The sequence below is a fragment of the Leptopilina heterotoma genome, unplaced genomic scaffold (assembly GCF_015476425.1).
Source record: "Leptopilina heterotoma isolate Lh14 unplaced genomic scaffold, ASM1547642v1 Lhet_42, whole genome shotgun sequence".
Lineage (NCBI taxonomy): Eukaryota > Metazoa > Arthropoda > Insecta > Hymenoptera > Figitidae > Leptopilina > Leptopilina heterotoma.
The window spans coordinates 2,576,335-2,592,308 of NW_025111078.1; the positions used below are offsets into that span (position 1 = coordinate 2,576,335).

General features: G+C 22.4%; 1 protein-coding gene across 1 annotated transcript; it reads right to left on the reverse strand.

Annotated features, from left to right (window-relative positions):
• Positions 1-1,163: 1,163 nt before the first annotated feature.
• On the reverse strand, positions 1,164-15,929 carry LOC122506493. The gene is made up of 10 exons (XM_043618709.1): positions 15,741-15,929; positions 15,242-15,336; positions 15,024-15,154; positions 12,950-13,025; positions 12,722-12,862; positions 12,459-12,635; positions 11,778-12,254; positions 2,243-2,525; positions 1,902-2,121; positions 1,164-1,384 (listed from the first exon to the last, which is right to left on the reverse strand). The coding sequence occupies exons 1-10, from the start codon at positions 15,778-15,780 to the stop codon at positions 1,324-1,326; spliced, it is 1,701 nt and encodes a 566-aa protein (XP_043474644.1). The 5' UTR covers positions 15,781-15,929; the 3' UTR covers positions 1,164-1,323.
• Positions 15,930-15,974: the final 45 nt, after the last annotated feature.

Consider the following 15,974-nt stretch of genomic DNA (forward strand, 5'->3'; position numbering starts at 1 on the left):
GTATTATGAAGTAATTCAATAAAATTTGATAATTTATATTTTAGTTCATTAATTTAATTGATATTTTAACGAATTCAATAATTTCGTTAGTTAATTTAATTCGATAATCTAATTATTTAAATTCGATAATTTAATTAACTAATTAAATTAAATAATTTCCTTAGTTAATTTAATAGAGAAATTAAATTTAATTAATATTTTTTAAAATGGCAACAAAATTTTTTTTCACTTCATTTAAAAATACCATGGAACAACTTAAGATTTGTATAAAAAAAAAGAATTACAATAAATTCGAGTATATATTTGTTAAAGTAAAGAAAAGACATTTCTATATATAAAATAGTTAATATTGTTATTCAATTTTTTTTAGTAAAAAATTTTAGTAGTATCAATAAAAATAATTTGGATCTTTCAATGTTTTATCTTGAGAAGTATAACATTTCGTTTATACTTTCAAAGTGTTATCGTTTCTTTAAGTAATGGATTTGCATAATCACAGTTGTTTTACGTGAAAAAAATTCATTTTCACAGACCACATCTTCGGTATTATTATTATCATCATTGAATAATTATTATTATTACTTTCCTGTAATATATTAAATTTTAAGAAACAAAATAGAAATCAGATTTATGACAGTAGTAAATGTTAGCTTAATGTTCGAAGTATACATGCATTTTTTTTCTTTTTTTTCTTTTTTCTTTTTTCTTTAAATCGCACATGATTCTAAACTAGTTTTTATACCTGTAAATAATTATAATACAAGTATTTGTCAATAAATTGTTGTTGACTATCAGAAATTTGTAAATTGCGCGTGTCAACAAATTGTGCAAAAAAAAAGATTCTATAAAATTCTCTCATAATTATTTATTATACGTATAAATTCAAAAATTATTTTTGAATTTAATAGAAATGGAGAACAAATTATTATAAACAAAAATTTGCCATTGTTTAAAAACCCTTTGAAGGTTGAATTGCACTCTTGCTTTGAAGAAATTTAATTATATTAATATAATTAATTATTAAATGACTATTTGATAATTAAAAGTATTAAATAATTGAATAATTAAATAATTGAATTATTTATTAATTGAATTATCTAACAATTCAGTTATCTAGTAATTTAATTATCTGATAATTCAGTTAATATTTAATAATTCCATTATTTGATAATTCATTATTTAGAAGTTGATTATTAAATAATTATTCAATAATATTATAATTAAATAATTATTTTCGAGTCTGAATTATTTAAACTAAATATTAAAAAAAAAATTCAAATATTTCATACCGTGTATCGTTCAACGACAATCGAAATTTTTTTCTTATAAACGAACCTTCAGATCTTCCATTCTTTGTTTTATTCTTCGACGCATCTCCTTGTATCTAAAAATAGAAATATTAGTTGAATTAAATTATTTTCTAAAACTTTTAATAAAATTTCACGAAAGAATTCAATTATTTTCTAAAATTTGTAATAAAATTTCACGAAAGAATTCAATTATTTTCAATAAAATTTCAGAAAATAATTCAATTTTTTTCTTAATTCGTTATAAAATTTTTCGAAAGAATTAAATTATTTTCTATATTTTAATAAAATTCTGAGAAGAATTTAATTATTTTCTAAAGGTTTTAATAAAATTCCATAATTTAATTGTTTAATTTCAATTATTAAGAAACACGATTATTTTAAAAACTTAAATAAATTGTTCGCAAAATCCAATTATTGTCAAAGTTTTCAATTAAAATTATTAAAGAAACTCTATTATAAAAAAAAATTGATAGAAATTCTTCAAATGAATTTAATTAGGATTTTCAGAAATTTTAAAATTGAAAATATTACAATAATACAACGATTATTAATATCGATTATTTTACATTCTCATAAAAAAAAGGAACTTACTTTTCTTTAAGGAGCAATATATGTCTTTCCTCCTCATGATGATAACGTTTTAATATTCCTTGACATTCGGCGAGAGAGAGATTCAAAAATTGTGCGACATCTGAACTTATTTCAGGTGTCGAGAGTTTATCGACAAGAAATAGACGAGCAATATTTTCATGAGGTCCCAAAACGACTCTTACTTCCAATGGATATTCATCTTCTCGCAGTCTTCGTTGTTCTAAAAATTGTATTTTTTTTTTTATTTTATAGTCGAAAATATTAATTAAAATAAAAGGAAAAAAAAATATTGTAAAGGAGCAAAAAAGGGAAAAATTAAAAAAGAAAGAATTAAATCTTACCTCCATTATCACGAATAACAAAGAGAGCAAAATTATCAGGTTTCGCATCGACTTTATATTTGTCAAGCATTAAATTGATAACTTCCTGAGTGCTTACGAGACTAGTGACCCAAACGGACATTTGTGATCCATGTGGCGGAGTGAAGAAGCTCGTTTCACGATTATAAAAATGTCCATTAATCGAGCAACGTCGTCGCAATCGATTACGCGATTGACGTCTTCCACCAGGTCGACGTCTTATTGCCGTTGATCCTTGTTTCCGACGCAGAACAACTCCGTCCAACTGAAAACAAAACAAAATTATAAAAACGAAAATTCTATATTTTCTTTTCCTGACTTTTTCCTAATTTTTATCAAAAATTAAACTTCTTTTTTGTCCTGCTAATAAATTAAATTCCTGCAACGAATTTTATTATTCTTGAAAGAATTTAAATATTTGTAAAAATAATTTAATTCTTGTGAAGAATTTTAGAAAAATTTCCAAATAATTCATTTCTTTCGACTAATTTTATGTAAATTCTAAATAAAATAAATGAATTCCTGAGAAATTCAATTCATTTTTATTATTCATGAAAATAATTGAATTTTTGCAAAGAATTTTATTAAAATGCCTCAAAATAATTTAATTTTCGGGAAAAATTTTGTTATTTATCTTAAATAATTGAATCCTTTTGAAGAATTATTTATGTAAATAATTGAATTATTAGAAAGAATTTTATTAAAATCTAAAAGAATAATTAAATTATTTCAAAAAAATTTAATTAAAATATTGTATTCAAAATAATTGATTTCCTTTTAACAAGTTTATTAAAATATTTGAAAATATAATTGAATTCCTGTGAAAAATTCTAATATTTTTGTAAATTAAAAATAATTGAAATCTACGATGAATTTTATTATTTATAAAAATAATTGAATTTTTGCGAAGAATTTTATTAAAAAGCCTCAAAATAATTGAATTTTCGGGAAAAATTTTGTTATTTATCGATAGAATTGAATTATTTCAAAAAAATTTAATTAAAATTGTATTTAAAATAATTGATTTCTTTAGAACAATTTTATTAAAATAATTCAAAATAATTAAATTCCTGTAAATAATTCTAATATTTTTGTAAATAATTGAATTCTTCCAAAGAATTTTAAAAACATTTTAAATAATTGATTTTTTCGAGAAATTGAAATTAAATTTTTAATAATAATTACATTTTTTAAGCATTTCCTGAATAATTGTATTAAAAATAATTAAAATCCTGCGATGATTTTTATTATTTATATGAAAATAATTAAATAGTTGCAAAGAATTTTATTAAAATTTTCGTAATTAATTGAACTCCTGAGAAAAATTTTATTATTTATGTAAATAATTGAACTATTGCGAAAAATTTTATTAAAATCTTTAAAAAGCACTGAATTTCTGTGAAAAATTTTGTTACTTTTAAAAATAAATTAATTCTTGTGATGAATATTGTTATTTATAAAAATAATTGAATATTGCAAAGAATTTTACAGGATTCCTATAGAAATCCGAATTTAAAATTCCATACCTTTTCCATGATTTCCAGGTCAAATTTTTACGAAATTCCAGTGGAATTTTAAATCTAATTTCATTATTTTTGGGGTCTTTCAAAACACTTTACTTATTTAATAGTCTCGACTCTTTGGTAAAAAATCTAAAATTATCGAAAATTATCAAAAATTCAAAAATCCGAATTTCTCTTTGGTAAAAAATCTAAAATTATCGAAAATTATCAAAAATTCAAAAATCCGAATTTCTTAAAATTCAACATTTTTTCTCCTTTTTCGTGGCATTTAGCTTTATTATTTTTGTGCTTTTGGAAAATACTTTACTAATTTAATAGTCTCGACTCTTTGGTAAAAAATCTAAAATTATCGAAAATTATCAAAAATTCAAAAATCCGAATTTCTTAAAATTCAACACTTTTTCCTCTCTTTTATGGGATTTAGCTTCAATATTTTTGTGCTTTAGGAAAATACTTTACTTATTTAATAGTCTCGACTCTTTGGTAAAAAAATCTAAAATTATCGAAAATTATCAAAAATTCAAAAATCCGAATTTCTTAAAATTCAACATTTTTTCTCCTTTTTCGTGGCATTTAGCTTTATTATTTTTGTGCTTTTGGAAAATACTTTACTAATTTAATAGTCTCGACTCTTTGGTAAAAAATCTAAAATTATCGAAAATTATCAAAAATTCAAAAATCCGAATTTCTTAAAATTCAACACTTTTTCCTCTCTTTTATGAGATTTAGCTTCAATATTTTTGTGCTTTTGGAAAATAATTTACTTATTTAATAGTCTCGACTCTTTGGTAAAAAATCTAAAATTATCGAAAATTATCAAAAATTCAAAAATCCGAATTTCTTAAAATTCAACATTTTCTCTCCTTTTTTATAGCATTTAGCTTTATTATTTTTGTGCTTTTGGAAAAAACTTTACTTATTTAATAGTCTCGACTCTTTGGTAAAAAATCTAAAATTATAGAAAATTATCAAAAACTCAAAAATTCGAATTTCTTAAAATTCAACATTTTTTCTCCTTTTTTATGGCATTAAGCTTTATTATTTTTGTGCTTTAGGAAAATACTTTACTTATTTAATAGTCTCTACTCTTTGGTAAAAAATCTAAAATTATCGAAAATTATCAAAAATTCAAAAATCCGAATTTCTTAATATTCAACATTTTCTCTCCTTTTTTATGGCATTTAGCTTTATTATTTTTGTGCTTTAGGAAAATACTTTACTTATTTAATAGTCTCGACTCTTTGGTAAAAAATCTAAAATTATCGAAAATTATCAAAAATTCAAAAATCCGAATTTCTTAAAATTCAACATTTTCTCTCCTTTTTTATAGCATTTAGCTTTATTATTTTTGTGCTTTTGGAAAAAACTTTACTTATTTAATAGTCTCGACTCTTTGGTAAAAAATCTAAAATTATAGAAAATTATCAAAAACTCAAAAATCCGAATTTCTTAAAATTCAACATTTTTTCTCCTTTTTTATGGCATTAAGCTTTATTATTTTTGTGCTTTAGGAAAATACGTTACTTATTTAATAGTCTCGACTCTTTGGTAAAAAATCTAAAATTATCGAAAATTATCAAAAATTCAAAAATCCGAATTTCTTAATATTCAACATTTTTTCTCCTTTTTTGTGGCATTTAGCTTTATTATTTTTGTGCTTTTGGAAAATACTTTACTTATTTAATAGTCTCGACTCTTTGGTAAAAAATCTAAAATTATCGAAAATTATCAAAAATTCAAAAATCCGAATTTCTTAATATTCAACATTTTTTCTCCTTTTTCGTGGCATTTAGCTTTATTATTTTTGTGCTTTTTGAAAATACTTTACTTATTTAATAGTCGCGACTCTTTGGTAAAAAATCTAAAATTATCGAAAATTATCAAAAATTCAAAAATCCGAATTTCTTAAAATTCAACATTTTTTCTCCTTTTTCGTGGCATTTAGCTTTATTATTTTTGTGCTTTTGGAAAATACTTTACTAATTTAATAGTCTCGACTCTTTGGTAAAAAATCTAAAATTATAGAAAATAATCAAAAATTCAAAAATTCGAATTTCTTAAAATTCAACACTTTTTCCTCTCTTTTATGAGATTTAGCTTCAATATTTTTGTGCTTTTGGAAAATAATTTACTTATTTAATAGTCTCGACTCTTTGGTAAAAAATCTAAAATTATCGAAAATTATCAAAAATTCAAAAATCCGAATTTCTTAAAATTCAACATTTTCTCTCCTTTTTTATAGCATTTAGCTTTATTATTTTTGTGCTTTTGGAAAAAACTTTACTTATTTAATAGTCTCGACTCTTTGGTAAAAAATCTAAAATTATAGAAAATTATCAAAAACTCAAAAATCCGAATTTCTTAAAATTCAACATTTTTTCTCCTTTTTTATGGCATTAAGCTTTATTATTTTTGTGCTTTAGGAAAATACGTTACTTATTTAATAGTCTCGACTCTTTGGTAAAAAATCTAAAATTATCGAAAATTATCAAAAATTCAAAAATCCGAATTTCTTAATATTCAACATTTTTTCTCCTTTTTTGTGGCATTTAGCTTTATTATTTTTGTGCTTTTGGAAAATACTTTACTTATTTAATAGTCTCGACTCTTTGGTAAAAAATCTAAAATTATCGAAAATTATCAAAAATTCAAAAATCCGAATTTCTTAATATTCAACATTTTTTCTCCTTTTTCGTGGCATTTAGCTTTATTATTTTTGTGCTTTTTGAAAATACTTTACTTATTTAATAGTCGCGACTCTTTGGTAAAAAATCTAAAATTATCGAAAATTATCAAAAATTCAAAAATCCGAATTTCTTAAAATTCAACACTTTTTCCTCTCTTTTATGGGATTTAGCTTCAATATTTTTGTGCTTTAGGAAAATACTTTACTTATTTAATAGTCTCGACTCTTTGGTAAAAAAATCTAAAATTATCGAAAATTATCAAAAATTCAAAAATCCGAATTTCTTAAAATTCAACACTTTTTCTCCTTTTTTATAGCATTTAGCTTTATTATTTTTGTGCTTTTGGAAAAAACTTTACTTATTTAATAGTCTCGACTCTTTGGTAAAAAATCTAAAATTATAGAAAATTATCAAAAACTCAAAAATCCGAATTTCTTAAAATTCAACATTTTTTCTCCTTTTTTATGGCATTAAGCTTTATTATTTTTGTGCTTTAGGAAAATACGTTACTTATTTAATAGTCTCGACTCTTTGGTAAAAAATCTAAAATTATCGAAAATTATCAAAAATTCAAAAATCCGAATTTCTTAATATTCAACATTTTTTCTCCTTTTTTGTGGCATTTAGCTTTATTATTTTTGTGCTTTTTGAAAATACTTTACTTATTTAATAGTCGCGACTCTTTGGTAAAAAATCTAAAATTATCGAAAATTATCAAAAATTCAAAAATCCGAATTTCTTAAAATTCAACATTTTTTCTCCTTTTTCGTGGCATTTAGCTTTATTATTTTTGTGCTTTTGGAAAATACTTTACTAATTTAATAGTCTCGACTCTTTGGTAAAAAATCTAAAATTATAGAAAATAATCAAAAATTCAAAAATTCGAATTTCTTAAAATTCAACACTTTTTCCTCTCTTTTATGAGATTTAGCTTCAATATTTTTGTGCTTTTGGAAAATAATTTACTTATTTAATAGTCTCGACTCTTTGGTAAAAAATCTAAAATTATCGAAAATTATCAAAAATTCAAAAATCCGAATTTCTTAAAATTCAACATTTTCTCTCCTTTTTTATAGCATTTAGCTTTATTATTTTTGTGCTTTTGGAAAAAACTTTACTTATTTAATAGTCTCGACTCTTTGGTAAAAAATCTAAAATTATAGAAAATTATCAAAAACTCAAAAATCCGAATTTCTTAAAATTCAACATTTTTTCTCCTTTTTTATGGCATTAAGCTTTATTATTTTTGTGCTTTAGGAAAATACGTTACTTATTTAATAGTCTCGACTCTTTGGTAAAAAATCTAAAATTATCGAAAATTATCAAAAATTCAAAAATCCGAATTTCTTAATATTCAACATTTTTTCTCCTTTTTTGTGGCATTTAGCTTTATTATTTTTGTGCTTTTGGAAAATACTTTACTTATTTAATAGTCTCGACTCTTTGGTAAAAAATCTAAAATTATCGAAAATTATCAAAAATTCAAAAATCCGAATTTCTTAAAATTCAACATTTTCTCTCCTTTTTTATGGCATTTAGCTTTATTATTTTTGTGCTTTTGGAAAATACTTTACTTATTTAATAGTCTCGACTCTTTGGTAAAAAATCTAAAATTATCGAAAATTATCAAAAATTCAAAAATCCGAATTTCTTAAAATTCAACACTTTTTCCTCTCTTTTATGGGATTTAGCTTCAATATTTTTGTGCTTTTGGAAAATACTTTACTTATTTAATAGTCTCGACTCTTTGGTAAAAAATCTAAAATTATCGAAAATTATCAAAAACTCAAAAATCCGAATTTCTTAAAATTCAACATTTTTTCTTCTTTTTCGTGGCATTTAGCTTTATTATTTTTGTGCTTTTGGAAAATACTTTACTTATTTAATAGTCGCGACTCTTTGGTAAAAAATCTAAAATTATAGAAAATTATCAAAAATTCAAAAATCCGAATTTCTTAAAATTCAACACTTTTTCCTCTCTTTTATGAGATTTAGCTTCAATATTTTTGTGCTTTTGGAAAATAATTTACTTATTTAATAGTCTCGACTCTTTGGTAAAAAATCTAAAATTATCGAAAATTATCAAAAATTCAAAAATCCGAATTTCTTAAAATTCAACATTTTTTCTCCTTTTTTGTGGCATTTAGCTTTATTATTTTTGTGCTTTTGGAAAATACTTTACTAATTTAATAGTCTCGACTCTTTGGTAAAAAATCTAAAATTATAGAAAATTATCAAAAATTCAAAAATTCGAATTTCTTAAAATTCAACACTTTTTCCTCTCTTTTATGAGATTTAGCTTCAATATTTTTGTGCTTTTGGAAAATAATTTACTTATTTAATAGTCTCGACTCTTTGGTAAAAAATCTAAAATTATCGAAAATTATCAAAAATTCAAAAATCCGAATTTCTTAAAATTCAACATTTTCTCTCCTTTTTTTATAGCATTTAGCTTTATTATTTTTGTGCTTTTGGAAAAAACTTTACTTATTTAATAGTCTCGACTCTTTGGTAAAAAATCTAAAATTATAGAAAATTATCAAAAACTCAAAAATCCGAATTTCTTAAAATTCAACATTTTTTTCTCTCTTTTATGGGATTTAGCTTTATTATTTTTGTGCTCTTCAAAAATACTTTACTTATTTAATAGTCTCCAACCTTTGGTAAAAAATCTAAAATTATCGAAAATTATCAAAAATTCAAAAATCCGAATTTCTTAATATTCAACATTTTTTCTCCTTTTTTGTGGCATTTAGCTTTATTATTTTTGTGCTTTTGGAAAATACTTTACTTATTTAATAGTCTCGACTCTTTGGTAAAAAATCTAAAATTATCGAAAATTATCAAAAATTCAAAAATCCGAATTTCTTAAAATTCAACATTTTTTCTCCTTTTTCGTGGCATTTAGCTTTATTATTTTTGTGCTTTTGGAAAATACTTTACTTATTTAATAGTCTCGACTCTTTGGTAAAAAATCTAAAATTATCGAAAATTATCAAAAATTCAAAAATCCGAATTTCTTAAAATTCAACACTTTTTCCTCTCTTTTATGGGATTTAGCTTCAATATTTTTGTGCTTTTGGAAAATACTTTACTTATTTAATAGTCTCGACTCTTTGGTAAAAAATCTAAAATTATCGAAAATTATCAAAAATTCAAAAATCCGAATTTCTTAAAATTCAACATTTTTTCTTCTTTTTCGTGGCATTTAGCTTTATTATTTTTGTGCTTTTGGAAAATACTTTACTTATTTAATAGTCGCGACTCTTTGGTAAAAAATCTAAAATTATAGAAAATTATCAAAAATTCAAAAATCCGAATTTCTTAAAATTCAACACTTTTTCCTCTCTTTTATGAGATTTAGCTTCAATATTTTTGTGCTTTTGGAAAATAATTTACTTATTTAATAGTCTCGACTCTTTGGTAAAAAATCTAAAATTATCGAAAATTATCAAAAATTCAAAAATCCGAATTTCTTAAAATTCAACATTTTTTCTCCTTTTTTGTGGCATTTAGCTTTATTATTTTTGTGCTTTTGGAAAATACTTTACTAATTTAATAGTCTCGACTCTTTGGTAAAAAATCTAAAATTATCGAAAATTATCAAAAATTCAAAAATCCGAATTTCTTAAAATTCAACATTTTCTCTCCTTTTTTTATAGCATTTAGCTTTATTATTTTTGTGCTTTTGGAAAAAACTTTACTTATTTAATAGTCTCGACTCTTTGGTAAAAAATCTAAAATTATAGAAAATTATCAAAAACTCAAAAATCCGAATTTCTTAAAATTCAACATTTTTTTCTCTCTTTTATGGGATTTAGCTTTATTATTTTTGTGCTCTTCAAAAATACTTTACTTATTTAATAGTCTCCAACCTTTGGTAAAAAATCTAAAATTATCGAAAATTATCAAAAATTCAAAAATCCGAATTTCTTAATATTCAACATTTTTTCTCCTTTTTTGTGGCATTTAGCTTTATTATTTTTGTGCTTTTGGAAAATACTTTACTTATTTAATAGTCTCGACTCTTTGGTAAAAAATCTAAAATTATCGAAAATTATCAAAAATTCAAAAATCCGAATTTCTTAAAATTCAACATTTTCTCTCCTTTTTTATGGCATTTAGCTTTATTATTTTTGTGCTTTAGGAAAATACTTTACTTATTTAATAGTCTCGACTCTTTGGTAAAAAATCTAAAATTATCGAAAATTATCAAAAATTCAAAAATCCGAATTTCTTAAAATTCAACATTTTTTCTCCTTTTTTGTGGCATTTAGCTTTATTATTTTTGTGCTTTTGGAAAATACTTAACTTATTTAATAGTCTCGACTCTTTGGTAAAAAATCTAAAATTATCGAAAATTATCAAAAATTAAAAAATCCGAATTTCTTAAAATTCAACATTTTTTTCTCTCTTTTATGGGATTTAGCTTCATTATTTTTGTGCTCTTCAAAAATACTTTACTTATTTAATAGTCTCCAACCTTTAGTAAAAAATCTAAAATTATGGAAAATTAGCAAAAATTTAAAAAACCAATTTTATTAAAATATTTGAAAATAATTGAATTTCTGTTAAAAATTGGAATATTTTTCAAAATACTTGAATTCTTCCAAAGAATTTAAAAAAACATTTTTTTAAATAATTGTTTTTTTCGTGAAATTGAAATTAAATTTTTAAGAATAGTATTAAAAATAATTGAAATTCTTCGACGAGTTTTATTATTTATGAAAATAATTGAATTCATGTTTAGAATTTTATGACAAAAATTTTTTGAAAAAAAATTGAATGTCCATGAAAAATTTTATTATTAGTGAAAGTAATTGAATTATTGTGAAGAATTGTATAAAAATTTTGTTAAATAATTGATTTTTTTGAAAATGCTATTCTAAATTAATTGAATTCCAGTGTAAATTTTATTATTTATGAAAATAATTGAATTTTGGATGAAGTTTATCAATATTTTTTAAATAATTGTATTCTTTCGCGAAATTTTATGAAAATATATTGAAAATAATTGATTTTTGTATGTTTTTTGATAATAATTGAATTTCGAATATGTTTTGAAAATAATTGAATAGTTTTAAAGAATTTGATAATAATTTTTTCGAACAGTTTTTTGATTTCTAGTATTAGCGAATTTAAAGTAGCGAAAATTAAAAAAAAACAGAAATAGGAGCTTTTAGTTGCTGAAATCTAAAAAATGTACCCAAATAGTATCATATCGCAAAAAAAGTAGTAAATAGGTTTTAGTAGATGAGTGCGAAATAGTATTGAATATATTAGAATGAATTGAAAAGAAAATCGAACCTCTAATCCACTGTCAGTGGACATTGTCATATTATCATCGTCACGAAACTGCAATGAATTCACTGAATCATTATCACTGTCATTGCGATGCCTTTGTAAACAATCGGGTCCAGACATCGATCGATTTAATCCCTTCTCAATCCAACTTTCATCACTCTCAATCGATCGATTACTCGCTATACTTTTCTCTAAACTATCAAAGTACTCGACTCGTCGTAGTGTGCCATTTTTATTTGGTGTTCCATGATAAATTGGAGTATCATTACTGGAAGAACTGTCGACACTGTGCGTTGGTGTACTACTCACACTACTCTCACTTCCCTTTCCAATTTTATTATTATTTGGACTATTCGTTATCGAACCATTTTTCAACGATTGCGGCGGTGTTAATTCATTACTGGAATGTGAACTTATTGACGGTAAACTTTCTGGCATTGTTTGATAAAGTTTATTTCCCTCCTCGACTTTGCGTTCAACCTAAAAATATATTTCAGTACAAAAATTTTATTTCATTTTCAATCTAAATTTAGTTTAAATTTAATTTTCATTCTAAATTTAGTTTAAACTTAATTTTGAATTAAATTTAGATTGATTTTATTTAATTTCCGTATTCGAATTAAAATGTAATTCTTCTTTTTTAAATACAGAGAAAAAAGTTCTTAGACAATTTTTATATAATACCTGGAGAAGTTCGTCGAGCTCGTCCCAATTTGAAGTTTTAACTTCCAATTTCATTGGTAGAGTTAAACTTTTTAAATGATCGGGAGACGGGGGAACTGATTCGGTTTCACTTTCTATGTGATTTTCAACTGTTGGCGAATTCTTTGTTGTGTCGATTATTTCACCTTTATCGACCTCCTAATTCCAGGCAATAAATAAATTATTATATCAATAAACGTTCTGTAATTAATTATTAATTAGAAGTAAAAATTGGAAATACAAACGTCAGTAACACTTCGTCTGCAAGAATTTCTATGTCTGGCAGTAACAACCGTTCGTTGATCATCATCTTCCTTTAAGTGAATTACACCGCGAACGCCCCAATAAATTCTCAATGCGCCTTCCAAAATTAATCGTCCATTCACCTATTGAATAAAATTTAAATATTTACTTTTTTATTCTAATTAATAATTTACAAAAGAATCGTATTTATTTTTAAATAATTTCCACACCTCTCGACTTCGAATTCCTCCACTTTTCCCCTCGTAATATTGATTGAAAACTTTTAGTTTCGACTCCAAATGTGACCTAATAAAATGAACAAACAAAATTGTAAATTAAGATGTTAAATACATATTTTGGTAGTTTTTTTAGATACAAATTCGAAAAAAATATTTTAAATAACTTTCCCTTATTATTTTCCAATAGGAATTCAAATTCTTCAAAATATTCAAATTCATGTTTTATAATAATTAAAATTACCATAAAATTTTTCAAAATAAATTTAATTATTTACAAAAATCCTTCGCAAGAAGTCAATTATTTCTACAAGTAGTAAAATTTCACAAAAGAATTCAATTATTTAAGAAAAATGTAATAAATTTCGTTGCAAGAATTCAATTATTTTCATTTAATCAATTATTCGGAAATTCATTTTTAAATCAATTTTTCATAGAAAATTCTACTAGAATTCAATTACTTAAATACAAATAAAATACAAATAAATAATTTATTGAATAATTGAATGTTTGTTGAAACTGAATTCTGAATTGAATTTGTATCAACAAATTTTTAAATAATAGAATTCTTTTGACGAATTTTCATGAAGTTTTTAAGAATAATTACATTTTTCGAGAAATTCGATTAAAATTGTATAAAAAATAATTAAAATTCTACGATGAGTTATATTATATTTATGAAAATAATTAAATTCCTGAGAATAGATTTATTTATTTATAAAAATAATTGAATTATTGCGAAAACATTTATAAAAAAATTTGTAAATAATTGAAATCCTGGGAAATTTTTATTATTTATAAAAATAATTAAATGTTTACGTTGAATTTTATTAAATTTTTTTTAAATAATTGTATTTCAGCGAAGAATTTTATAAAGATAATTGAAATCATGACGAGAATTTTTTTTTAATTTTTGAAAATAATTGAATTTATGAAAAGAATTTCATTTATTCTTAAAAATAATTTTATTCTTATGATTAATATTTGTATTTATGAAAATAATTGAATTTTCGCAAAGAATTTTATTAAAATGCCTCAAAATAATTTAATTTTCGGGAATAATTTTGTTATTTATCTTTAATAAATGAATTCTTTCTATGAAATATTTATGTAAATAATTGAATTCTTGGGAAGAATTTTATTAAAATCTAAAAGAATAATTGAATTATTTCCAAAAAAATTTAATTAAAATTTTATTTAAAATAATTGATTTCTTACGAACAATTTTATTAAAATATTTGCAAATAATTGAATTGTTGTAAAAAATTCTAATATTTTTGTAAATAATTGATTTTTTCGAAGAAGCGAAATTACATTTTTTGAAAAATTTCTGTAAAATTGTATGATAAATAATTGAAATTTGAATTTTATTATTTATGAAAATAATTGAATAGTTGCAAAGAATTTTATTAACATTTTAAAAAATAATTGAATTCCTGAGAAGAATTTAATTATTTATAAAAGTAAAAAATTTTTGCAAAGTATTTTATTACTTTTGAAAATAATTGAATTTCTGCAATTATTTGTAACTTTTCCAAAATTCAATTTTTTAAAAGTATTTTTAACTAAAATTCTTCTATAAATGTAGTATTTTTAATAATTAATTAAATATATATTAAAAAATGTAACTAATTTAAAATTTCAGAAGAATGTGAATTATTAAAATTTTCCAAAAATCTAAGTTCTTTCTAATTAAATTCATTCAAAATTGAAATTTTATAAAATTTAAAATTAAAACCTTTTGAAGTTGATCTATTTCTGAAAATTGTTAACGCAATTCTTGTAAAATTCAATTAATTTTGAAACATTTAAGTCAAATTAGTCATTAAATAATTTCTAAATAATAATTTTATGATAGTTCTTGAAAAAGAAATTATTGACAAAAATACAAAAAATGGAAGGTTTTGTATTAAAATTCGTGGTAATTTTATAGTTTACGAGGCAAACCAAAAAAACATTAAAATTCAGAGTTTTCCTATGAATTTTAAAAAATCAATTTTTTCCAAGTTTTTTTTTACTAAAAATCCCTGACTTTTCCCTGTAAAATTTTAGAGACAAAAATAAATACCTCGGCAACGTTGAGCGAAGTTCTTTTTTTCCGAAACTAGTATGAGATTCAACTCTTGTACCATGACCAAATAATTGTGGTCCAAAAAGTGCTCCATAACAAGGAACATGGCAGTACGGAACACCTTTGTGCTGCAATAAAAGTTGGAAAATTCGTCAAGGACAATTAAAAACAAACTACATTTTCAAAACACATATTTCTATATTTAAATTAATTACCTCAGCATGCTGTCCGGGATTTAATCGCTTACCACATTCCTCACATCGTAAACACTCCGGATGCCAATCATAACCCAATGATTGTTTGCGTTCAGCTGAAAATTTATTTTTGTATATAATTATATTAAAACCCATCAAAATAAATTCTTCTATTTATTACAATCAATAATATAATTTACAATTTAAAAAAAAATGCAGACATACAGTTAATATGTTGAGAAAAAAATTCGAAGGGCAAATATACATTATATTTATTTAATAGAAATTTTCATGATTTTGACATTTCCGAAATGTCAAAACAAACATAACCTCGAAAACAGTGCATTGACCTGATTTCTTCTAATATTCTTGTTCGCAAAATTAATAAACAATACTATAGATATAATAAAATGGTAATAAATTAGAGTTGGAAATCAATTGAATGCATTGAATGTAATGGTGAATTTATCAAAATAATTTTAGAAATGAAGAAAAATGATAAAAATGCGAATATACTAACCAAAGTAAACGGGTTTTCCACATTTGTGGCACTTCCACATGCTGATAAAATTCTATAAATAACACTAAAAAACATTCGTTTTAACTAGTTTTCTAAATCGACATTTTTTTGATTGTTTAATTATAAAAAGAATTGTGTATACAAGAAAACATCACAAAAGAAAAATGATGATTAAAGATCTTGATTGGATAAAAGAATTTATTTTTTTAATGAGCATGCGTTGGTGTTTTTAAA